At 48.3% G+C, this 26,468-nt stretch overlaps 1 protein-coding gene across 1 annotated transcript in view; it reads left to right on the top strand.

Moving 5' to 3' along the window:
- Window positions 1-26,468, top strand: part of phf8 (PHD finger protein 8) — a 76,528-nt gene that overhangs the window by 48,463 nt on the left and 1,597 nt on the right. Inside the window, exons 13-20 of the mRNA XM_063035286.1 lie at window positions 1,838-1,959; window positions 3,811-3,989; window positions 12,631-12,716; window positions 15,206-15,360; window positions 15,858-16,141; window positions 23,951-24,046; window positions 24,148-24,257; window positions 25,912-26,170. Of these exons, the coding sequence (XP_062891356.1) occupies window positions 1,838-1,959; window positions 3,811-3,989; window positions 12,631-12,716; window positions 15,206-15,360; window positions 15,858-16,141; window positions 23,951-24,046; window positions 24,148-24,257; window positions 25,912-26,170 (1,291 nt within the window). The remainder of the gene's footprint in view (window positions 1-1,837; window positions 1,960-3,810; window positions 3,990-12,630; window positions 12,717-15,205; window positions 15,361-15,857; window positions 16,142-23,950; window positions 24,047-24,147; window positions 24,258-25,911; window positions 26,171-26,468) is intronic.

Below are 26,468 nucleotides of genomic sequence, written 5' to 3'. Positions count from 1 at the left end.
AATAGGGTCTTTTAAGAGACTCTTAGATAGGTACATGGAGCTTAGAAAAATAGAGGGCTATGCAGCAGGGTAATTCTAGGCAGCTTCTAGAGTAGGTTACATGGTCGGCACAACATTATGGGCCAAAGGGCCTGTAATGTGCTGTAGATTTTCTATTTTCTATGTTCTATGTTCTATTCACTGGCACCAACCTCATAGTTCCCTCACGCAACATCTCCCATTTCTGCCTCCTTCCCATAACCCTGCCTGTCTAGGTAGACCCATTGTTTCTGCCCACTGAACTTATATCTGCATACCTCGACTCTGTTTTATCCCTCCCTGGTTCAGTCCCTTCCTACCTACATCCGTAATACTTCACATGCTCTTGATCTTTTCAACGATTTCAAGTTCTCTGGCCCTGGTCATCTCACTTTCACTGTGGGTGCCCAGTCCCTATACATCTCCATCCCCATCAGGAAGGCCTTAAAGCTATCTATTTCTTTCTGGATAATAGACCCAACCAGACTCTACCACCACTCTCCTCCGTCTGGCAGAGCTAGTCCTCACTCCCAATAATTTCTCCTTCGGCTCCTCACGCTTCCTTAAAACCAAAGGTGTAGCCATGGGCAGCCACATTGGTCCCAGCTATGCCTGCCTTTTTGTCGGCTATGTGGAACAGTCTATGTTCCAAGCCTGCACCGGTATCACTCCCCAACTTTTCCTACGCTACATCGACGACTGCATTGGTGGTGCTTCCTGCATCCATGCTGAACTCGTCAACTTCATCAACTTTACCTCCAACTTCCATCCTGCCCTTAAATTTACTTGGTCCATTTCCAACACCTCCCTCCCCTTTCTACATCTCTCTGTCTCTATCTCTGGAGACAGTTGTCTCTGATATCTCTTATAAACTCACTGATTCTCATGGTTACCTGGACTATACCTCTCCCCATCCTGTCACTTGTATAAATGCTATTCCTTTCTTTCCGTTCCCTTGTCTCCACCACCCCTACTCTCAGGACCAAGCTTTTCATTCCAGAACTAATGAGATGTCCTCCTCATTCAAAGAAAGGGGCTTTCCCTTCTGCACCATCAACGTTGCCCTCACCTGCATCTCTTCTGTTTCGCACATGTCTGCCCTCGCCCCATCCTCCCACCGCCACACCAGGGATGGGGTTCCTCTTGTCCTCATCTTCCACTCTACCAGCACATAATTCTTTGTGACTTCTGCCATCTCCAGTGAGGTCTCACCATCGAGCACCTCTTTCTGCAGGGATCACTCCCTACATGACTCTACGCACTGATCTCCCTCCTCGCACTTATCCTTGTAAGTGGAACAAGTGCTACACATGCCTCTATACCTCCTCCCTCAAAACTATTCAGGGTCACAAACAGTTCTTCCAGGTGAGGTGACACTTTACCTGCGAATCTGTTGGATTGATGTGCATTTGTTTAGTTTCAATATCCAGCTACGATTAGTTCTATTTTCCTCATTACTACTTCACTTTGCTTATGAGATGATCTACCTTGAAAGCAAGCCAACTTTATTGCTTATTTATTTGTCATTATTATTATTTTGTTTGTGTTTTTTGTTTCTTTTTATTTGTTGAGGATGCTCACAAGAAAGTGAATCTCAGGGTTGTATATGGTGGAATGTGTGTACTTAGATAATAATTTTACTTTGGACTTCTTGAGCTAAGCTTTTCACTGTATCTCAGAACGTGTGACAGTCCTAAAGCAGTTCCCTTGCTCCATCCCCATTCTGCTGTGTGTTTTGCCCTGTCCGTGCCACCGTCTCGCGCAGCTCTCTCCACCGCCTCTCCCTCCCTCACCTCCATCTCGTCCTGCCTCCCAACAGTATGACCTGTCCAGTGCCTCGCTGCCGATGGGGACCCTGGAGGGCGAGCTGGCGATGGATGCTTCCGTCAATCTGGATGACAGCAAGCTACGGTTCGTGCTGTCCAATGGAAAGATAATGAGGTAAGTCCTTGGGCTCTGCTCCCATCTTTAACAGATAAACTTCACCAGCTACTTGGACCTTTTGCCAGGGTTGAAATTTAGTTTAAAAAAATTTGCTCCACAGTACCACAGAATAGCTGGCATTTGTAATTGCAACATGACTGTTGACATGGTAAAATATAATGGGACCTAACTCCCATTATATTTTACCATGTCTACAGTCACACCGGTTATATTTTACTATGTTAGCAGTCACTCTGCACAGTTACAAATGGTGGCCATTATGTGGTGCCTTGGAGCTGAATTTACGAAATTGGGAATTGCAGGCCGACCTGTCCCCCCACCAGACGTGCTTGACGGAAGGTCACAAAAGGATGCAACAGGTGTGGGCAGAGGAGTGGCAGATGGAGTTTAATTCGGGCAAGTGTTGGGTGGTGCACTTTGGGAGGTCAAATGCAGTGTGTGATAAACGTCTGAACCTTTCAGAGCGTTGGTGTACAATGGTGTTGGTCCACAGCTGCCTGAAGGTGGCCATCCGAGTAGATTGGGTGGGGAAGAAAGTGGATGGCGCAGATGCCATTATCGGTCGGTGTTAAAGTATAAAAGTCTGGAAGTCATGTTCCAGCTCTGTAAAACCAACATTCAGGGTATTGTGTGCAGTTCTGGTCACCGTCACAGGAATGATGTGGAGGGTTTAGAGAGGGGGCAGAAGAGGCTCACGGATGCTTGGGAGTCCTCGTGCAGGATTCCCTAAAAATTAACGTAGGTTGAGCCGCTGGTAAGGATTCATTTGCAGAAGTCTAGAAAATAAATGCAAGGATGTAAAGCTGAGGCTTTATAAGGCATTGGTCAGACTGTATTTGGAGTGTTGTGAGCAGTTTTGGGCCCTTTATCGAAGAAATAATATGCTGGCATTGGAGAGGGTCCAGAGGAGGTTAGTGAGAATTATTCTGGGAAGGAAAGGGTGGATTACGAGGAGCATTTGACAGCTCTGAGCCTGCACTCGCTGGAGTTTAGAAAACTAAGTTGGGGGGGGGTGGATTTCAGTAAAACCTATCAAATAGAGGTAGAGTAGGTGTGGAGGGGATGTTTCCTGTAGTGGGGGAGTCCAGGGCTAGAAGGCACAGCCTCAGACTAGAGGGACATCCCTTTAGAGCAAAGATAAGGAGGAATTTCTTTAGGCAGAGGGTGGTAAATCTGTGGAATTTCTTGTCACAGATGTCTACAGAGGCCAAACTTATTGGGTATATTGAAGGTACAGGTTGATAGGTTCCTGATTAATAAAGGCATCAGAGGTTATGGGGTGAAGGCAGGAGGGGTGGTTTGAGAGGGATAATATGTCGGCCATGTTGGAATTGTGGAGCAGGCTCGACGAGTGGAATGGCCTAATTCTGCTCCTGTGTCTCCTATTGTTTAATTTGGGATTGTGTTCAGCACGAACATCATGGATGTGCCAGGGAATTAGACAGTTTCCCCTTCGGGAAGAGGCTAGATGGACTTGGGTTGATTTCTCCAGAGCGTCGGAAGCTGAGGGGGAGACCTGAGAGAAGAATTTAAAAATTAAGTAAGGCATAGATGCAGCTGATATCTCTTCTCCCTACTAGGGGACATAGGACATAGGTTTGAGGTGGGAGGAATTTGAAGGAGATCAGGGAAATTTGCACCTCATTACCTGTAGGGGAGGGAATTCAGACCATGTGTCATTAATTCAGATTGGCATCAAGGGTCAGCACAGACATGGTGGGCTGATGGGTCTGCTCTTGTGCTATGGGATGTTCTGTGCTCAAGGGGGAGCTCCCCTCAGTGCCATGTCAGGGAGGGTGGGGGAGTTGTCTGCCCTCTGCCCACGCTGACTGCTCTCCCCTCCTGCAGTAACAAGGGGCTGAAGCTGCAGCCGGGCTCGGGCAAATTCGAGCCACTCTTCGGCATGCTGAAGGGGATGAAGCACTGCGTCAAGGACAACTACGACTACGACTCCGAGGATGACCTGCAGATCGACGAAACCCCACGCAAGGAACGGCGGCTCGTCAGCGCCAGCAAAAAGCTGCTCAGTAAGTTCCTGCGCCTCGCTAAACCCCCAGCCACCCCAGAAATACTGAGGTGCCGCAGAACAGAGGCAGGATTTGATTGGGTTTGGGATTTCTTTTCTTTTTAAATCTTTTTATTAATTATTATTGAAAATCAACAACAGAGAAAAATACATCAAAATAATCAAGATAACATATCCCTATGTAGAATAAGAGTTAAACTATCAACCAGGCTGAACAGTATATCAATAATAATCAAAAAACAAAGTATTAAAGTTTTTTTTTATGGAAAAAAGGAAAGAAAGAAAAAAAAGAACCCCTACTAACTAAAACAGAGAAAACCCCCAATAACTAAAAAAAAGCTGGGGGGAGAACCTATTTGGAGCACAAACCCGGAGCTATGCACCATACAAGCTTCCATTAAAAAAAAGACATCATACCGCCAACCAAATTCATATAACCAAGCATCAGAAAAGGACCATCTGTATTAACTCAAGTCAAGTGATAATAACGGGCAAAAGAACCCACCTTTTCTCGAAGTCAAATTTAGGATCAAAAGTTCGACTTCTAATTTTTTCCAAACTAAGACATAACATCACCTGAGAGAACCATTGTATCAAAGTGGGAGCAGAGGCATCTTTCCATTTTAATAAAATAGCCCTTATAGCTAATAATGTGACAAATGCAATTACGCATTGGTCAGATATAGAAGCACCGTGAATATGTTGAGGAGTTATACCAAACAAAACTGTCAATTTATTAGGTTGTAAATTGATTTTTAAAGCTTTAGAGATTGTAGAAAAAATAGATTTCCAAAATTGTTTCAATACAGAACACGACCAAAACATATGTATCAATATAGCTATCTCAGTTTTGCATCTATCACACTGACTATGTACATTAGGAAATATTTTAGACAATCTCTCCTTTGTCAAATAATAACAATGTACAATTTTAAATTGAATTAGAGATTGACTGGCACAAATCGAAGAAGAGTTAACCGGCTTCAAAATTCACAACCAATCTTCTGTTATCAGGGTCATATTAAGCTCTCTTTCCAAATCTTGCTTAATCTTAAGTAAAGGATAATTATCCTGTTGTAATAGTAAATTATAAATTTTCCCAATAAAACCTTTCACTAAAGGGTTCATTTTTAAAATAATGTCGAACAGGTCAGAGTCTTGTATATATGGAAAATTACTTAAGTATTCTTGTAAGAAATGTCTGACCTGAAGATATTGCAAAAAATGTGAATATGAGAGAGAGTATTTAGTTACTAATTTCTCAAAGGACATCAATCGACCTTCTTGAAACAGATCCATAAAGGAAAAAATTCCCTTATTCCTCCAAAGAGAAAAGGTAGGGTCACTAAGTGAAGGTTTAAATAAATAGTTTCGATAAATTAAACTAAAAAGGTTAAATTTTTTAAGATTAAAAAACTTACGAAATTGGTACCAAATTCGTAATGATTGATTAATCATAGGATTTATATTTAGAATAGAAATTTTGGCTAATTGTACAGGTAAAGGAGCTCCTAATAACGAAGCTAAATGAAATTGTTTCACAATTTTCAATTCCAAATCAACCCAAGATGGTCGTTCCTTTTGATTGGTCCAATATAACCAAGAACACGCATAACATATATTAACTGCCCAATAATACATTCTTAAATTAGGCAAAGTAAGACCTCCATCCTTTTTTAATTTTTGTAAATGACATTTTCCAATTCTTGGTCTTTTATTATTCCAAACAAAAGATGAAATAATAGAGTCAACCTGATCAAAAAACTTCTTAGTTTAAAAAATAGGAATGTTTTGAAATACATATAAAAATTTTGGTAAAATCATCATTTTAACTGCTTTAATTCGACCTACTAACGAAAGTGTAAGTAGATTCCATCTAGAAAAAAATTGCTTCATAAAATCTACTAAGGGAACTAAATTAGCTCTATAAAGGTCTCCATAATTTTTCGTGATGATAATAGCTAAATATTTAAAAGAATCTGTAACCTTTAGAGGAATGTTATATATAGAAGCGGAATCATTTAAAGGAAATAATTCACTTTTATGCAGGTTTAATTTATATCCTGAAAACAATCCAAATTCATTTTAATAATTTCAATAAGCTAGGAATAGATTCTTCGGGATTCGAAACATAAACCAAAAGATCATCCGCATAAAGGGAGATTTTATGAATAGTCCCATTTATAGAAATTCCTTGAATATTTTTAGCTTCACGAAGTGCAATAACCAAGGGTTCCAACATCAAGTTAAATAACAGAGGACTTAACGGACATCCTTGTCTCGTACCCTGGGAAAGTTGGAAAAAGGGGGATCTACAGTTATTAGTGATAACAGTGGCAGTAGGGCTTTTATATATCAATCTAATCCATTTATTAAAATTAGTACCAAAGCCAAATTTCTCTAAAACTTTAAATAGATATTTCCATTCAACTCTATCAAATGCCTTTTCAGCATCTAGAGAAACAACACATTGGGGAGTCTTAGAGAGGGATGAGTATATAAGATTTAACAATCTCCGAGTATTAGAAAAAGAATAGCGGCCTTCTATAAAACCCGTTTGGTCCTGAGAAATAATTTTAGTTCATATATTCTCCATCCAATTAGCCATTATTTTTGAAAGAATTTTGGCATCCACATTTAATAATGAAATAGGTCTATATGAAGCACAATCAGTAGGATCTTTATCTTTGTTAAGAATTAAAGAAATAGAAGCTTCATAAAATGTGGAAGGTAACTCTCCTAACAGAAAAGAATCTTTAAGCATTTCCAACATATAAGGAGTAAGCAAATGTTCAAAATTTTTATAAAATCCTACAGTAAAACCATCCAATCCAGGAGCTTTACCAGATTGCATTGAAAGAATAGCTTTCTGAATTTCTTTTTCAGTAAAAGGAGCATCAAGAATTTGTTGATCTTCAACAGATATTCTAGGAAAATCAATCTTTTGTAAAAAGGCATACATATTAGGTCAGCTGGAAACTGAGATTTATAGAGTTCACTGTAATAGTTGAAAAATTTTATTAATATCTTCATAATTACAAGCTAAACTACCATCTCCCTTACGAATCTTTGAAATTTGTCTTTTAGCTCTAACTGCTTTAAGTTGAGATGCTAATAGCTTGTTACTTTTATCTCCAAACATATAAAATTGACTTTTTAATTTAAGCAAATTTCTTTCAATAGGATAAGTTAATAGTAAATTATATTGTGATTGAAGTTCAACCCTTTGTTTAAATAAATCAACATTAGGAGAAACTGCATAAGTATTATCCAGATCTTTAATTAGTTTGGAAATTCTATCTAACTCTGTTTTTGTCTGTTTCTTGAGTTTAGCCAAATAAGATATTATCTGACCTCACAAATTTGCTTTGAGTGTATCCCATATAATCAATTTCGAAACATCTCCCGTATTATTAAAAAGAAAGAAATCTTTTATCTGAACCTCTATAAATTTAACAAAGTCCGAACTTTGTAATAAATTTTCTGGAAAGCGCCAAGGCAACTTTACATTACTAACATCATTTAACTCAAAAGTTAAACTTAAAGGCGCATGATCCAAGACTGCAATAGCATCATATTCACAGTTCTGGACTTTGGACAAAAATCGGAAATCAGGTATAAAATAATCAATTCTTGAATATTTATTATGAACATGTGAATAAAAAGAATAATCTCTGTCATTAGGATGTAAAGTTCTCCAGATTTCTATCAAACCATAATCAGTTAAAAAGGGATTAATAAGTGTTGCCGAACGACTCGGAAGCTGCTGATTGGTTGAACTTTTGTCAATCAAAGGGTTTAAACAACAGTTGAAGTCACCTCCCATCAGCAGCATATATTCATTTAAGTCTGGTAATAAACCAAATACATTTTTAAAAAAAAAAGGATCATCTACATTAGGTCCGTATAGATTAACCAGGACAATTTTTCTATTACAAATTGTTCCTTTAATAGTTAAAAATCTACCATTATTATCTGAAACAATGTCTTCTTGAATAAATAAAATATTAGATTTAATAAAAATAGATACTCCCTTTGTTTTATTTTGACAAGTAGCATGGTATTGAAGGCCCTTCCATGTTTTAAAAAATCTATTTTGATCGCCCGTTCTGATATGTGTTTCTTGAGCAAAAATTATATTGGGCTGGAATCGATTAATAACTTTAAATGTCTTCCTTCGCTTAATAGGGTGATTCCAGCCACGTACATTCCAACTAATAATGTTTATCTGTTTAAGTACCATTGGATGTTATTCTTAAACACGACAATACACGCATACCATCGCGGGCTAATCCAAGATGGCGGTGATGAATATAACCAAATAGAAAACACGCATGCTCCGGAACTCCATAATGGGGAAAAATACAGAAAGTGTGTGTGAAAAAAAACCCCACAATAAACCCCAAAATACAAAAATACCCCCAAACCTCCCACCATCCCCAAAGAAGGAAATCCGGCAAAAGAGAGAAGAAGCCAGAACGCATCCCCAAGAAAAGAGCAGAATTCCGCGTGCCGCTCAATTTAAATAATGATTAAAAGTTTCTGCTCCCAATTCCTCCCCTCCCTTACAAAGCAAATATGTAACCTTAAGATAAAAAAGCCCAGCAAAGAAAAAAGTGTTTATACTTAATCATTGAAAATAAGCTAAAGAAATGCGAAGATAGTCTCCAAAGACGCCAAAACAATACTATTAACCCAAACAGTTTAATCTCTAAAGAGAGAAAAGCAGCACCATTATTCTTTAACTTACTACCTTATTTAACAAAAGAATTAAAGCTAATTATCTATTACTAAACACTCCATAATATAAGAAAAAAATCTATATAAACTGCAAGCAAACTATCACTTAATTAATAAAGAAAAAGAAAAATAGGAACAGATAATCAAACCAGTTCACAATCTGTCCGCTGTATTAATTCACTCCGTATACTAAACAAAAGTCATTCTTTAGCCAAACCAAGAAGACCACCTCTTCTTTAAGTAGTCCATCGATTAAAAGATATCTTCAGCATACCGAAATCTTCAAAACCTGTTTTCTTTCAGAAAATTTATTCAGAGACTGTAATATCCTTCGTACATCAGCCAATTCCACAATAGAATTGACAAATCCAATGCCGCTTGGGGATCTAAGAAGACACGAGGGGTAGAATCTTTAGGAAATAACTTTAGTCTCGCTGGATATCTCAAGGATGGAGAAAGAGTTTTTTCGTAAGCGATCTTCATGACCGGAATGAATTTGATCCGTTGTTCCATAACTTCCCATAGATAATCTTCATAAAAACGGATCTCGGAACCATTAAATTTAAAAACTTTCTGTTTTCTTGCACATTTTATGATTTGGTCTTTAACTTTTTTTTAATTTTATTTTTATTTGGATAAGGAATTCACAAATATCATGTACTTTTTTCACACATATAACCTTTTCCATTTTTTTATATGTATAAAACTATAATTATTTATACATTCTTAAGTACACATTGAGATGAAATAAAAGCAAATTAGACACTTAAATAGATAATTATGTACTGTGGTAATTCTAATCTATTAGGCTAAGTAATGGTATTAGTTGTTAAGAAAAATGGTAATAATAGTTTCCGTCTAACTCTTCTGGACCATTTCCACCGGTCCAAAATGTTGTATATAAGCCTATGTAACAACCATTGTAGGTGTTTATATCCTAATTTGTTCATGTTTGCTCCTACCAGCTTTACTTGTGTTAATTCTCTATTTTCCAAAAGAAAACAAAAAAAAGACATTTAGACTAGGGGTGCTTACGTTAGCAATATTACTGTGTTGATGAGAAGAGCAGTATAATCATTAGGAGAGTCATGTAAAGTCTGCTCGCATTGGGGTTATATATTCAATCCATTTATTCCAGATTTGATAAAATTTTTCTTTTTGAATTCTCAGGGAGTAAGTCAACTTTTCCATTTTAAATATTTCCAAGATAATTTCGTGCCAATCTTCTAATGTAGATGGTATTGGATTTAGCCACTTTTTAGTGATTGATTTCTTACTTGCCGCTAAGAGGGCCTGCAGCAACTTTATATCTTCCTTCTGTTCAAGAAACAATACATGCCCCAAATAGAGCGTCTCAAAGTTCAGAGGTATCTGGGACCTAAGTACCTTAACTAATGTTCTATGAATACCTTCCCAATATAGACTTAATTTAGGGCAATCCCAGAAAATATGAAAATGATTTGCCTCCTTGGAGCCGCACCTTCTCCAACACGTCACGTTTGTATCTTTATGTTTTTCCTGATATGGGGTCTTGAAGTATCTTATAATGTTTTTCCAACAATGTTCTCTCCAAGTCAAAGAATTAGTCGAGGACCATTGAAAGCTGCAGATTTGGTCTTTAACTGTAAAGCGAAGAAAGTTGACTAAAATTGGCCGAGCTTTACCTGACGCAGTGAAAGTTCTGTGAGCTCTTTCAATATCGGGAGGCTGAGATAGAATATCCAGGAACAGAGATTGAAACAGATTGGCAAAATAGTCCAATAAATTCCCAGTTTTGGAGCCTTCCTGAAGACCCAGAATACGAATGTTATTTCTACGAGACTTTGCCTCTAAATCGACAATTTTGCATTGAGCCTGTTCCAATTGGGTTGAACTATCCGCAATCTGATGTTTCGATTCTTTAAACTCAGTATTCAAGGAAAGAATATTTTCCTCAATGGTCTGTAAACTCTGTCGGAACGACTTCAACTCAGAAGTGTTATTATCCATTTTGTTATCGAGACCCATCAACGTACGTTCCAAATGCTCAGCCCAGACAGGCATATCTTCTGATTTTTCTTTTGAAGTTTTTCCCCTTCCATTGCTGGGTTCAAAAGGCTGTTTTCAACTTCTTAAAGGATATGACATAATGACCACTATTTCCCTCCAAGATCCAGAAAATAAACGTTGAATAATTCAAAGTTTAGACTGGGGAAATGGAGGAATTAAAGGCGGCCACAGAATTTATATGTTACTCCATTGAGCTACAGGTGGAACTCCCGGGTTTGGGATTTGATTGGGTTTGGATTTCATTGTTTTGGGGATTTGGTATTTGGTTGAGATTTGGGATTTAGGATTTGATTGCTTTGGGATTTGATTGGATTTGAGATTTGGGATTTGTTTGGATTTAGTATTTGATTGTGTTTGGGATTTAATTGTGTCTAGGATTTGTTTGGGATTTGATTGGATTTGAAATTTGGGATTTGATTGGGTTTGGAATTGGATTGGATTTCAGATTTGGAATTTGCTTGGGTTTAAAGTGTGCTTGGATCCGGGATTGTTTGGGATTGGGATTTGATTGGGTCTGGGATTGTTTGGGATTGGGATTTAATTGCACGTGGGGTTTGAATGGATTTAGGATTTGATTGGAATTTATTCAGACAGCAGCATGGGTGGGGGTTTTGCCAGGTGGAAGGCAGGGTGGAGTGAATGATGATCAGCTCGTGGACAGAGTTGGTTTTTGTGAGCATGCCACACGTGTGATTTAAAATGTAGGGAGTTAACAACAACATCAGGTCTAAAATTGGTTCAGGTTCAGACACTTGGAGAGAAATAGAATCAGTGTCTTGAGACTGAGGCAGTGATGGGGACTAGACGCAAAAACAACTAAGTGATTTGTCACACAAAAGTCAAAACATACAGTGAAATGCATTGTTTGCATTAACAACCAACACACCCAGGGATGTGCCTGCAATGGTCAGCACACATTCCATTCCAACACCAAAGATTTAAAGGTGCACTGAGGGGCACCACAGGTACAATGACAATAGAAGGAATTAAACAATGACGCAAATAGGATAGAGTTAGCGGTAGGGCACTGAAGAGTGTGCTAGAACTAAGGGATCTGGGGATGCAGGTCCGTAATTCATTGAAAGTGGTGTCATAGGTAGACAGGGCTGTAAAGAAAGCTTTTGGCACATTGGCCTTCATGAGGCAAAGTATTGAGTACAGGAGATGGGATGTTATGTTGAAGTTGTATAAAACATTGGTGAGGCCTAATTTGGAGTATTGTGTCCAGTTTTGATCACCTACCTCCAGGAAGTATGTAAATAAGATTGAAAGAGTGCAGAGAAAATTTACAAGGATGTTACCAGGACTAGAGGACTAGAGTTATAAAGAAAGATCGAGTAGGTTAGAATGTTACTCCTTGGAAAGAAGAAGATTGGGGGGAGATTTGATAGAGGTATACAAAATTATGAGGGGTATAGATAGGGTAAATGCAAGCAGGCTTTTTCTACTGAGGTTGGGTGGGTCTGCTACCAGAGGTCATGAGGTAAAGATGAAAGGTAAAAAGTTTAAAGAGAACATGAGGGGGAAACTTCTTCACTCAGAGGGTGGTGAGAGTGGAAGGGGTGCTCGATTTCAACGTTTTAGAGAAGTTTGGATAGGTACATGGATGGTAGGGATATGGAGGGCTATGGTTCCAGCGCAGCTCAATGGGAGTAGGCAACTTAAATGGTTCGGCATGGACTAGATGGGCCAAAGGGCCTGTTTCTGTGCTGTACTTTTATATAGCTCTGTGGGATCTGGGCCAAATGCAGACAAATGGGGCTGTTTCCACTTGGATTGGAAGCATAGGGCCATGGGGCTGTGTGACTATCTCAGGCCGCGAGCGATTCACGTCTGACACTTCTCCCCTGCAGAGCTGCCCCGTCGGTTACCCCGCGCCAGACCCTGCAAAGATCCCACCCGCAAGCGGGAGCCCGGCGAAGTGGACTTCGACATTGTGGTAAGGAACCTCGATTTAAACTCTCTGGGTCAGCCTTGTCCTGGGCGCCCCTCTCAGGCTGGTGCTGAAGATGGAGATTATTTGCAGAGTGGGCATTTATCACCCACCCACTCAACACCAAACTGCCCGCCTTGTAAGACTGGAAGACCGTGATGTAAGAGGATTTGACCCGTTGCCTTTCGATAATTTTCCCTCTCAATCCCATTCTCCTGCCTTCTCTCCATTAACCTTTCACACCCTGACTAATCAAGAACCTATCAAACTCCACTTTAAGTATACTCAATGACTTGGCCTCCACCACTGCCTGTTTCAAAGGATTTCACAGATGCACCACCCATTGGGTGAAGAAATTGCTTCTCATCTCTGTTCTAAATGAACGTCCCTCTATTCTGAGGCTGTGCCTTCTAGTCATAGACTCCCCCACTATAGGAAGCATCCTCATCTCATCCACTCTATCAGGCCTTTTCAATAGATTTCAATAAGATCCCTCATACAGGCCCAGAGCCATCACCACTTGCTATATGTTAACTGTTTAATTCCCAGGATCATTGTCCTAAACCTTCTCTGGGCCCTCTCCAATTCCAGCACATCCTTTCTTAGTACTGCTCACAGTACTTCAAGTGCAGCCCGACCAATGCCTTATAAAGGCTCAGCATTACATTACATCCTTGCTTTTATACTCTAGTGCTCTCGAAATGAATGCCAACATTGCATTTGCTTGCCTTCCTTACCATCGACTCAACCTGTGGTGAATCCTGCAGGAGGACTCCCGAGTCCCCATGCACCTCGGCTTTCTGAATGTGGTCCCCAGCGAGGAAAGAGAGAGTGCCTTTATTCCTGCAGCTACGGTACATGACCATAGACTTCCCTGCACTGTATTCCATCTGCCAGGGAGGCTGTTTTCATGATGCCGTTCATCAGCACGTTCCTGGGCTGAGGTGCAGCGACCGAAAGAGGATGGTAGCTGTCACATTGCGGCTGGACAAAACTTTGGTTAGACGGCACTGGGAATATTCTGTACAACTCCGGCTGCTGCTCTCCAGGAAGGAAGTGGCGCAATATTTCGATCATTCGTTATGTGCCCTTAATATATTCCTATGACATCACCATTATGTGCCATGTCATATGATGTGGGCGATCACAGTCTTTCTGTGACCACGATTGTTCTCAGCAAGTTTTTCTGCAGAAGTGGTTTGCCATTGCTGCCTTCTGGGCAGTGTCTTTACAAGACAGGTGACCCCAGCCATTGTCAGTACTCTTCAGAGATTGTCTGCCTGGCGTCAGTGATCGCATAACCAGGACTTGTGATCTGCACCAGCTGTTCGTACGACCATCCACCACCTGCTGCCGTGGCTTCACGTCATCCTGATCAGGGGGCTCAGCAGGTGCTACACCTTGCCCCAGGGTGACCTGCAGACTAAGGGAGGGAAGGAGTGCCGTACACCTCTCTTGGGAGAAACGTGCCATGGGAGAGTACAAAAGAGACTCTGCAGCCTTGTCCGGAATGGAGGGTCGTGGTTATAGGAGAGATTGGATAGGCTGGATTTGTTCCCACTAGAATGCAGGAGATACAGAACAATTAGCGTTGGAGAAGTGCTTGATGCCTCTGGGCCTGAACTCACTGGCATTTAAAAGAATGAGGGAGCTCTTGTTGAAACTGATCGATTATTAAAAGGCCGAGACGGAAGTATGGGTGGTGGGGTAGAGATATGTCTCTACCAAAGGAGGTGTAAGTCATTCCTTCCCTCTGCTTGCCTCCAGGTCACCCTTGCACAAGGTGTAGCACCCACTTAGCCCCCCTATCGGGGTCATGTGAAGCCATGGGACCAGATGGTGGATGGTCGTATGAGCAGCTGGTGCATATCACAAGTCCTGGTTATGCAATCACTGACACCAGGCAGGCAATCTCCAAGGAGTATCGATAATGGCTGGTAAAGACACTGCCCAGAAGAAGGCAATGGCAAACCACTTCTGTAGAAAAGTTTGTCAAGAATAATCATTGTCACAGGTAGACCATGATTGCCCACATGATGCTTAAATGATGAGATAGCGCGGATGCAGAGATGATGTTCCTATAGTGGGGGAGTGGGGGAGTTTGGGACCAGAGGGCACGCCCTCAGAATACAAGGATGTCCCTTTAGAAAGAGATGAGCAGGAATTTCTTTAGCCAGAGAGTGATGAATTCATTCCTATAGACAGCTGTGGAGGCCAAATCATCAGATTGATTTAAAGCAAAGGTTGATAGGTTCTTGATTAGTCAGGACATCAAAGGTTACAGGCGAGAGAAGGGTTGAGAGGAGTAATAAATCAGCCATGGTGGAATAGCAGAGCAGACGATGGGCTGAATGGACTAATTCTGCTCCTATGGAAAGAGGCCCTTCAGCCTGATTCGCCCTGCCAGCCATGGTGCTGTTCTCAGCCTCCCACCAGTCTGCGTTCCTTTTGAATAACTCCGCGTATCCTAACCTCCGCACCCGCTTCCCCTGCAGGAAGACGATTCATCGGATGAAGACTCGGCCATCGACATCGACATTGACCAGGGGGAGGTGTCAGCCGAGGGTGCGGGGGCTAGCAGTTCTGCCGGCATCCTCGACCTGCTCAAGGCCAGCAAGGAGGTCGGAGCGCTCGAGTACGCCACGCAGAGGTAAAAACCGAGCCGTGCGCCCACGACTGTGTCATTCTGCGGTTCCATCACCTCACCGCGCGCTGGTGATGGATCGCTGCCGGAGGGAAAAGGTCCCAGGCCGTGCAAGGGGTGGGAGTGGGGTGTGCGGATGCCATTCCAGGGATCTTACTGTGTTAGGATGATGTTAGCATCCGCCACTGATTGTTCTCACTTACCTCTCCCCACTCTCCCTGTCCTTCCCTTCTCCTCCTCTCACCGTTTCTTCCTTCTCTCACCCTCTCCCCCTCCATTCTCACCCCGATCTCTGACCCACACCGCCCTCTCACCTACTGCCCACCCTCTCCCCCGCCCTCTACCCTGCTGTCTCCTCCCCGCTCTTCCCTCTCTACCCCTTTTCTAACCCCCTCTCTCCCCTCTCTCTCCTACTTTCTCGCCCCCTTCTCTCCTCTCTCCCCCCACCTCTCCCCACCCACACTCACTCTCTCCCCCCCTCATTCCCCCACCTCTCCCCGCAGCCAGCCACCAGCCTCCCCGAGTACTCAGGAGGCCATCCAGGGCATGCTGTGCATGGCCAACCTGCAGTCATCACCTGGCTCCAGCCTGCAGGCCTGGTGGAGCAGCAGCCAGGAGAGGAACGGCTGCCCATCCTCCGCCGTCCAGGCTAGCGGCAAGAAGGCCAGGGGCCGAGAGCAGCGGCCCGACGCCAGGGGAAGCCCGTCACCCGACAGTCTCGCCAGCGACGATGACAGCTACGATGACCAAGAGAGCCTGGGCGCCTGCTTCAAGGACTCCGATTATGGTGAGGGGGCATTGCCGGGATAGGGTTCTTCGGGAGGGGACACGTAGTGAAGCTCCCTCCTCACTGTTCCATAACACACACCCAGATACTGAGTGAAGCTCCCTCTACACCATCCTATCTCTCTCTCACTCCCGAGGTCAGGCACGGAATGAAGCTCTCTCCACATAGTCCCATCACACGTTTCTAGGGTCAGACAGAGTCAAACACCCTCCACACCACCACTTTGCACACTCCCATGGTCAGACACAGAGCGAAGCTCCCTCTACACCATCCCATCACACACTCCCAGGGTCAGACACAGAGCGAAGCTCACTCCACATCGTCCCATCACGCACTCCTGGGCTCAGACACAGAGCGAAGCTCCCTCCACATTGTCCCATCACACACTCCCGGGGTCAGACAAAGAGTGAAACTCCCTCCACACCGTCCCATTACACATTCCCGGGGTCAGGCACAGAGTGAATCTCCCTCCACACCGTCCCATCACACACTCCCGGGGTCAGACACAGAGCGAAGCTCCCTCCACACCTTCCCATCACACACTCCCGGGACCAGACACAGAGCGAAGCTCCCTCCACACCTCCCATCACACACTCCTGGGGTCAGACGCAGAGTGAAGCTCCCTCCACACCGTCCCATTACACATTCCCGGGGTCAGGCACAGAGTGAATCTCCCTCCACACCGTCCCATCACACACTCCCAGGGTCAGACACAGAGAGGAGCTGTGCTGACTGAGCTGGGAGAAATCGAAGGAAAACTACTGGATAAAGTTCGTGGAATACTTTGGAGGTGGCTCTAAAAGTCTCTTGGACAACTGAGTGAGTGACGGCGTTGGCGTGGAAGCTCGGTGTGGAGTTTTTGCTGCCGGTTTGGACTGGGTTTGTTGGCGGCTGCTTACTGCGTAGCTCCCAGCTGCGGCCGCTGGCAACTCGCCAGTAAGCCGGTTCGCTCCAAAACCGGAGGCAAACGCCGTCGTTTTCCCCCCATTGACATCGGGGCAATGTTCCTCCTCCATTGTTTTCCTGATTTTTCGTCCGGTGTCGGTGCCGGTGCCGGAGCATCTGGAAGGACGTTTCGGCCTCTCCCGGCCTGGGTCTCTGCAAGTCCGACGGAGCCTTTCCTGGCGCCGAGCCAGCGAGGAACTGTCGACTGCAAACTTTCCCGGCCAGTTACTCGTTTCGCTCCAGGACTTCTAATCGACAGCGCTGTAGGATTCTCGGACTGGAAAGAGCGCCAGCATGCCGGACCGGTCTCCAGGGAGTCGCGGGCCTTCGGGGAGTTACGCAAGGGCGGCTGCCTCCCCGGCCTCGGACAACGCCCTGTTTCGGTCGGTGAAGGTGGAACGTGGGGTGCAATGTATTTTGCGCCCTGGAATGACACTAGAAAAGTGTACGGAGGCAATGGAGGACCTTGTGGGGAAAGGTGGTATTCTGGCCACCGAGAAGGAGTTCGGAAAGGCGGTGTTCTATCTGGTGAATGAAGAGCTAGTGCACCGGGCCCTAAGCAGGGGAGTCACGGTGGACAACATCTTTTTACCTATGGAGCTGGTGACGGCCCCCACGCAACGTATCGTGCTTGGGCATGTTAAGCCTTTCATTCCAAATGAGGACTTGCTTCCCCCACTGGCCCGTTTAGGGCAAGTAAGGTCGGAGATCACTGCCATCCGACACAAATTTAAGAGACGCACCCTCCGCACCGTAATCTCTTTCCGGCGTCAGGTTTTCATGCAGCTGGAAAGGGAGGACGATGTTGAGGGCCGCTTTACTGTCCGGCACGAGGGAGTAGATTATCAGGTGTACTGGAGCTCCGAGCGCCCACGGTGCCATGCGTGCAGGGAGGTGGGGCACTTTCGGAGGGACTGTCCTGCCGCCCGGAACCCGAGGGAGCCCACTTCGGGCACCAGTGCCGCAGCTACCTCTGCCCCTGATCCTACTCCTGCGCGTGCGCCTGCACCTGCATCTGACCCTGCCCCCGCCCGTGATCCTGCCCCAGCCCCTCACCCTGCCCCTACCCCTACCCCTGTCCCTACTTCTACGGTTGGGTCGGTCCCTGCTCCTCTCCCTGTAGTTCAGGTGGGGGACGGGGTGGAGTCTGTGCGGAGTAAGAAGGCAAAGGGGAAATCCAAACATAGTAAGAAGCGGGCCTTTGAGGCCGCAGAGCTCACACCCATTTCGTCTGAAGTGGAGCGTGGGGCTCGGGGAGGTGCGCAAGCAGACGGGGCGATGGAAACAGAAGGCGCCGCCCCATCGGTGAAGCCTGCACCTGTGTGCTCCTCCAGCGTGAAGAGGAGAAGGGAACGTTCCCGCAAGAGGGCAGGGGATGTAGATGCGGGGGAGTCCCAGGAAGGGGTGGGAATCCGGGTAGGGGTTGGTTCTAAACCTGAGTCCTCAGATGTAGCCACCAGTCCTGGGGTAGATGGTGTGGTTGTGCAAAAAGCTTGTGATAGGCCTGTTTGCACAAATGAGGCAGCCCTGGAGGCCTCCACCCAGGACCTACAAGTCAGCGCCTCTCTGGAGGCCAGTGTACCGAATAGTGTAAGAGGAGACGAGGCAAAGCTCTCTCATTCTCAGCACCAGGCGGCTTATGAATCCCTTGGACCAAAGGTGCTGGGTTCCCCTCTATGCCTGCCCCCTAGGGAGGACGATATTCTGTGCACATCGACCCCAGCAATAAATGACTTGCAGGGAGTCCCTGGGGATTGTCTCTCCACTGTCGCAAATGTGGATGAGGCTGATGCGACGGTGGAGCAGGCAGGTAAGAGCGAGGTGCCCGCTGCGCGGTGTGGGTCGCAGGCGCAGCCATCTATTGGAACATGCGGGGAGGCCGATGGGGATTCTGTCTGCAGTGACGGGTTGGAGGGGGACTCTTTCGATAGTGAAACAATGGACATCCTCACCCCTCCTGAGAAATCCCCATTGATACCTGTAGAGGAAATTAAGCATTTCATTCTCACCTCTGAGGGTGCCAAGCACCGGCCTCAGCTAGCCTCGCTTCGCTGGCCCAGCATGCCGAGGCTGGTGAGGTCCCTGCGAGTCATCCTCAGACGAAAGGGAAAGGGAAAGAGGAATGCGGTGGTGGGGAACGACAGACGGCAACTAAAATCTTTCCTGGATGACCTAGTAAGGGACATCAGAGGGAGAAGCAGCCTCGCTCCTACGGGGGATGGTGGGTCACAGGGTGTTGCTGGTACCGCTCGAGCCCGGAAAGCAAAAGGTATCCTTGCTTTCTTTCCGGACAGTGTGGTGGAAGGCGCCTCCGCTCTCACCGAAATGGGCGTAGCTGCTGAGACCTAGTGTGTTCTCGCCATGAAGCTTACCATAGCTAGTCTCAATGTAAACGGCAGCAGGGGTCCTCTTCGCAGGCATAACAATCTCTCAGTCCTCAGGGATGGGCGGTATACGGTGAGTTTCCTGCAGGAAACCCATACCATCCCTGGGGACGAGTCTGCTTGGCTCCTGGAGTGGCAGGGCGGGGTCTACATGAGCCACCTCAGCTCCATTTCTAGCGGGGTGGCGATCCTGTTGGCCCCGACCTTCCAGCCAGTAATTGAAAGGGTCCAAGACGTTGTGCCCGGCCGTCTGCTCCACCTGGTTGTGCGCCTGGATGGCGTACCATTGCATTTTATCAATGTGTACGCTCCCAGGCGCGGTGTGATGCAGACGCGCCTATTCTGTCAGCTGTCCACCCTGCTGAGCTCCATCGATCCTGGGGACTGCGTCATCCTCGGGGGAGATTTCAATTGTACCCTCGAGGCGGAGGACCTTTCGGGCCTCCAACGCGACCCAGCATCAGCAAAAAAGTTAAAGGAGCTAGTCGGCTCCTTTGACTTGGTGGACAGCTGGCGGAATTTTCACCCCAACTCTAGCGCCTTCTCGAGAAGGTCTAGAGAAGGAGGTTCCAGGATAGACCGCATTTACATCTCTCGGGCCTACGCCTCCCGCGTGTCGGTCGGCGTCCTCCATGCGGCCAGTGTCGTGCTCGGATCATCACCTTGTGTGGATGGAATTTATTCCACTACACCCTCGGGTGGGATCCGGGTATTGGCATTTTAACAACCGGCTGCTGGAGGACAGCCGTTTCCGGGATTCGTTCCGAGCGTTCTGGGTCTCCTGGAAGGAGAGGCGGAGAGAGTTCTGCTCCCTACGGCTATGGTGGGATGTGGGCAAAGCCCACATCCGGTTTTTATGTCGGGAGTACACTAGGGGGTCGACCAAAGGGCGGGGCTCTGAGATTGAGCGGCTTGAGAGAGCGTTGCTTGACCTGGAGTCCCGCCTCGGTCCGACCACTGGAGACCAGCAGCTGTGGCAGGAATACCAGGAGAAGAAGGACGCACTAAGGGATTTGCAGCTTCAGCAGTCCCGAGGTGCGTACGTGAGGTCACGGATCCAAATGCTGCAGGATTTGGACCGTGGCTCACCCTTCTTCTACTCGTTGGAGAGGTGGCGGGGAGTTCAAAAGCAGCTAGTGGAATTGCTGGCTGCCGATGGCTCCTCCATCACGGACCCTGATGGAATTAACAACGAGGTCCGTTCATTCTATCGGTCCTTATTCTCGCCTGATCCGTCAAATGCGGAGGCGTGCAATGAGGTCTGGAAGGATTTGCCTAAGGTCAGTCCAGAGGATGCAGTGCGTCTGGATGCCCCCCTGACTCGGGAGGAGCTGTCCACTGCCCTTCGGCAACTCCGGAGGGGCAAGTCCCCTGGTTTGGATGGACTGAGTGTTGAGTTTTATCAGGCTTTTTGGGATGTCCTGGGGGATGATTACAGCCTTGTCCTAGGGGAGAGCCTAGCCACCGGAGAAATGCCCCTCTCATGGCGAAGAGCTGTTGTGGTCCTACTGCCCAAGAAGGGAGACCTCCGCCTGCTAAAGAACTGGCGGCCGGTCTCCCTCTTGTGCGCGGACTACAAGATCTTCGCCCGGGCAATGGCCAACCGTCTGGGTTCGGTAATTGGACAGGTGGTCCATCCTGACCAATCTTACACGGTCCCGGGCCGCTCCATCCAGGACAATGTCCACCTAGTACGGGACCTGATCCACCTGCTCCAGGAGACTGGGACCCCGGCAGCGTTTCTTTCTCTTGACCAGGAGAAGGCGTTTGACCGGGTGGACCACAGTTTCCTGCTGGGCACCCTGCAGGCTTTTGGGCTCGGACCACACTTTGTGGCCCGAGTTCGGCTCCTGTACTCTGCCGCAGAGTGCCTAGTTAAGATCAACGGATCACTGACAGGACCTATCCACTTCCGAAGAGGAGTGCGTCAAGGGTGCCCCATGTCCGGTCAACTGTATGCGATCTGTGTCAAGCCATTCCTCGGCCTTCTTCGGCGAAGGCTGACAGGTCTGGTTCTGCGCGAACCGGACATGAGGGTCGTCCTCTCGGCCTACGCCGATGACGTACTCCTCATGATGACAGACCCCTGTGACCTGCGGAGGATGCGCGAGTGCCAAGATGTTTTCTCGGCGGCATCCTCCGCCAGGATCAACTGGGCGAAATGTTCCGGACTCTTAGTAGGCCAGTGGCAGGTGGACTCCCTGCCGGAGGAGATGAGAGCTTTTGAGTGGAGCACCAGACGTCTTCTCTATCTGGGAGTCTACCTGAGTCCTTCTGGGGAGACCTGGCTGGCGAACTGGCAGGACCTGGAGACAAAGGTCATGGCCCGGCTAGGGCGCTGGTCAGGCCTTCTCAGGGTGCTTTCCTATCGAGGCAGGGTGGTGGTCATAAACCAGCTGGTGGCCTCCATGTTGTGGTACCGGATGGTCACCTTGGCCCCCCCTGCCCCTTTTGTTGCGAGAATGCAGAGGAAGCTGGTGGACTTCTTCTGGGGAAACAGGAAACACTGGGTCTCTGCAGCGGTTCTGAGTCTCCCAGTAGGAGAGGGCGGACAGTCGCTGGTGTGTGTACGCACACGACTGGCGGCTCTCCGCCTCAGGACTCTGCAGAGATTCCTGTACGCCGAGCGCCCTCCCAGGTGGCACGTGTTGGCGACTTTCTTCCTCCGGAGGGGCTGCTGCCTTCACGAAGATATGCAGCTACCACCGGCAGGCGTTAGCCGTGCTGCTTTGCAGAGGCTGCCCGGCTTCTATCAGGACCTACTGAGAGTCTGGAACATGGTTGCCTCAGGCCGGGAATCCCCTCCTCTGGCAGAGGGCGGGGTCCTGGCCGACCCTTGCCCTGCCTCAGCGGATGTCGGTGCGGCTCAGGTGTGTGGATCGACTCAAGCTGAGCTGCTCGTCGGGCCCAGGCCCCGCAGCCTTACCCGAGAGACGAATCCACACAACTTGAGCCGTCTTTCATCGACACCCACAATCCCATTCAGGGATGCAGGCAGGAGGTACCTTTATGGGCTGCTGCTCCACACCCTCCACTTCCTAGCCTTTGTCCACCGTCCCGACACGCCATGGCGGTCGGTCTTTCCACCTGGAGGTGAGGGGGGTCCCCAATGGAAGTCCCTTTACAAGGGAGTCCTCCCCATGCACCTTGGGGATCTCGGCTGGAGGGTGCTGCATAACGCGGTGCCCTGCAATAAGTTCTTCAGTCTGTACACGGATCTCCCAGCCGCGTGTCACTTCTGCGGGCTGGAGGAGACCGTGTACCACATGTACGTGGAGTGTGTGAGGCTGCAGCCCCTTTTCGCGTTTTTGCGTGGGCTGCTTCTCGCCTTCTGGTTGCATTTCAGTCCCACCCTATTTATATATGGTCATCCAGTAAGGAGGGGGGCACAGAGGGATGAGGATGTCCTTGTCAACTTGCTCCTGGGGCTGGCGAAAATTGCCATCCGTGGCTCCTGGAAAAGGGTGGCAGGAGGTTCTCCCCGGGCGGACTGCCTGGCTATGTTTAGGGGGTATGTTCGTGCCCGGGTGAACATTGAAAAGGAATACGCACAGTCCACGGCGACCGTAGAGGTGTTCCGGGACCGTTGGGCTCCGCGGGATGTAAATGCCATCATTGATGAGGATGGCAATATATTGGTTTAAGATGTATTGTCTGTATGTAGTGTAGTAAATATGTTAGTCACTGGGTTTGTAAATATTGTATAGCACCGACATTTGTAATAAAGAATTTTGTATAAAAAAAAAAGGGGTCAGACGCAGAGTGAAGCTCCCTCCACACCGTCCCATCACACACTCCCGGGGTCAGGCCCAGAGTGAATCTCCCTCCACACCGTCCCATCACACACTCCCGGGGTCAGACACAGAGCAAAGTTCCCTCTACATCGTCCCATCACACACTCCCGGGGTCAGACACAGAGTGAAGCTCCCTCCACACCGTCCCATCACACACTCCCAGGGTCAGACAGAGAGTGAATCTCCCTCCACACCGTCCCATCACACACTCCCAGGGTCAGACACAGAGTGAAACTCACTCTACATCGTCCCATCACACACTCCCGGGGTCAGACACAGAGTGAAGCTCACTCTACATCGTCCCATCACACACTCCTGGGGTCAGACACAGAGCGAAGCTCCCTCCACACCGTCCCATCACACACTCCTGGGGTCAGACACAGAGCGAAGCTCCCTCTACATCGTCCCATCACACACTCCTGGGGTCAGACGCAGAGTGAAGCTCCCTCCACACCGTCCCATCACACACTCCCGGGGTCAGGCCCAGAGTGAATCTCCCTCCACACCATCACTTGGCACACTGCAGGTCAGGGCTGCACTGTTAGTAATTAGACACGAGGAGTGAGAGAGCCTCTCTACCAGCACCACCCAGGGAATACACCAACAGGACCATTTGCGCTCCCAGGTAACTTGACGTAATCCCTGTGGCTTCCCTCCCCCCTCCCCCCCCCCACCCGCTCCTGCAGTGTACCCATCTCTTGAATCAGACGAAGATGATCCGTCCTCGAGGACACGGAACCGAAAGAGGCGGAACAGCGATGATGCTCCCTGGAACCCCAAAGGTAGGTGCCAAACAATGGACTGTTCCTGGCCACACGCTGCCGAGACCCACCACTAATGCTTTACTTTCTATTCTTTTATCTCCCCCCTCCCCCCCCCACAGCTCGCGTGGCACCAACCCTTCCCCGGCACGAGCGACCTGTCCGGGAGGGGACACGCGTGGCTTCCATCGAGACGGGGCTGGCAGCGGCAGCAGCAAAGCTCGCACAGCAGGTAAACCCACCCCTCCCACCAAATCCCCAGGTGAGGAGGGGCATAGGGAGGCGGGGTGTTGTGGCCGGAGGGGTTCTCCGAGGTGGAGAGAGGTGTAGTGACAGGAAGGAGTTACAGAGATGGGGAGGGATGTAGGCGCCGGGGGCGATGTCAGATAGACAGGGAGGAGTGTAGGGGAGGGAGCTGGTCACAGATGGGGAGCGGTGTAGGTTCCAGGGTAGGGGGGTGTTACTAAGTTGGGGAGGGATGTAGGGGGCTGGGGGTGGGGTTACAGAGACAGGGAAGGGTGTCAGGACCAGAGGGGGTTACAGAAACAGGGAGGGGTGTAGGGGCTGGAGGGGGTTACAGAGACAAGGAGGGGTGTAGGGGAGAGAGGGGGTTACAGAGACAGGGAGGGGTGTAGGGGAGAGAGCGGGTTACAGAGACAGGGAGGGGTGTCAGGGCGAGAGGGGGTTACAGAGACAGGGAGGGGTGTCAGGGCTGGAGGGGGTTACAGAAACAGGGAGGGGTGTCAGGACCAGAGGGGGTTACAGAGACAGGGAGGGGTGTAGGGGCTGGAGGGGATTACAGAGACAGGGAGGGGTGACAGGGCTGGAGGGGGTTACAGAAATGGGGAGGGGTGCGGGGCCAGAGGGGGTTACAGAGACAGGGAGGGGTGTCAGGGTCAGAGGGGGTTACAGACACAGGGAGGGGTTCAGGGCCAGAGGGGGTTATGTAGATGGGGAGGGGTGTTGGGGCCAGAGGGAGTTAACAGAGACGGAGAGGGTGTTGGTTGGAGCGGGTTATGGAGACATTGACGGGTGTCAGGGCCGGAGGGGGCGACAGAGATGGGAAGGGGTCACAGATGGGTAGAGGTACAAGTTCCAAGAGAGAGGAGTTGGGGGAGGTGTAGGGGGCTGGAGGGGGTTAAAGTGATGTGGAGAGTACAGGTAAAGGGTGTCACAGATGGTGGGGGTGTTGGTGCCAGAGGGGTGTCACAGATGGGGGTGTCAGTGCCAGAGGGGTGTCACAGAGATGTAGGGGAGGGAGGGGTTCACAGAGATGGGGAGGGGGGTCACAGATGGGGGTGTCGGTGCCAGAGGGGTGTCACAGAGATGTAGGGGAGGGAGGGGTTCACAGAGATGGGGAGGGGGGTCACAGATGGGGGTGTTGGTGCCAGAGGGGTGTCTCAGAGATGGGGAGGAGGGTCACAGACGGAGGGGCATAGAGTAGGGTGGGTGGGCTGACAGAGATAGGGAGGGGTGCAAGTTCTGGAGGGGTTTACTGAGTTGGGGAGGGGTATAGGGGCTAGAGGGTGTGAAAGTGTGGTGGGGCTTACAGGTGGGGGGGTCACAGAGATAAGGAGGGGTATAGGAACCAGCAGGGGTCATCGAGATCCGGACAGGAGACAAACAGACGTTCAGTGTTAATGGTCAGCAAGTGTGTGGTGAGTGAGTCGGGGGTCAGGGTGTGAAGAGTCACAGAGCTTTGAATGAGCACACAAGGCAAAGAGTAATTTACAGTGGCTGTTTACCCCCTCACCCCCACTAATCCCGTGCATCATTGGGACGGTGGCGGGGCGGGGGGTCCACTCCACACAGAGAGCACCGGAAGCCAGGACTGAACTGGGGACAGCCAGGCTCTGGAGCTGAACACTCTCCCTCTCTCTCTGCAGGAACATCAAAAGATTCAGAAGAGGAAGACAGTCAAGAAGAAACTGGTGCCCGAGGAGCCCAGCACCAAGCCGCAGCCTGGCAGCCCAGTGCCCGAGTCCAGGCCTGAGGTCCTGTCTGGGAGCCTGGTAGACCACGAGTACACGGCGGGCCCCAGCACCTTCGGCCTGCCGCAGGCCGGCCGCGGCTCCACGCCCATGGCCCCCGGCGTCTTCCTCACGCAGCGCAGGGCTTCCACGTCGTCTCAAGGCAGCCAATCAGGCAAGGGAGGCAGGACCCTCCTCTTCTTCCCTCACTATACACCACCCCACTTCTACCTCGTACCGCTCCCTTCCCCGCATCTTTATTTTAAAGTTTTATGGTTACTTAGAGACACGGTGCAGAACAGGCCTTTCTGGTCCTTCGAGCTGTGCTGCCCGATTTAACCTCAGCTTGCAATGACCAATTAAACTACTGACTTGTAGGTCTTCGAAATGTGGGAGGGAACCAGAGAGGACCCACACAGACACGGGGAGAACAAACTCCTTCCAGACAGTGGCAAGAGATTGCATTACACTGA

This window comes from Mobula hypostoma, chromosome 28 (genome assembly GCF_963921235.1).
Source record: "Mobula hypostoma chromosome 28, sMobHyp1.1, whole genome shotgun sequence".
Classification (NCBI taxonomy): domain Eukaryota; kingdom Metazoa; phylum Chordata; class Chondrichthyes; order Myliobatiformes; family Myliobatidae; genus Mobula; species Mobula hypostoma.
The sequence above is the reverse complement of the archived record's forward strand: the minus strand, read 5'-3'. Positions and strand labels throughout refer to the sequence as shown.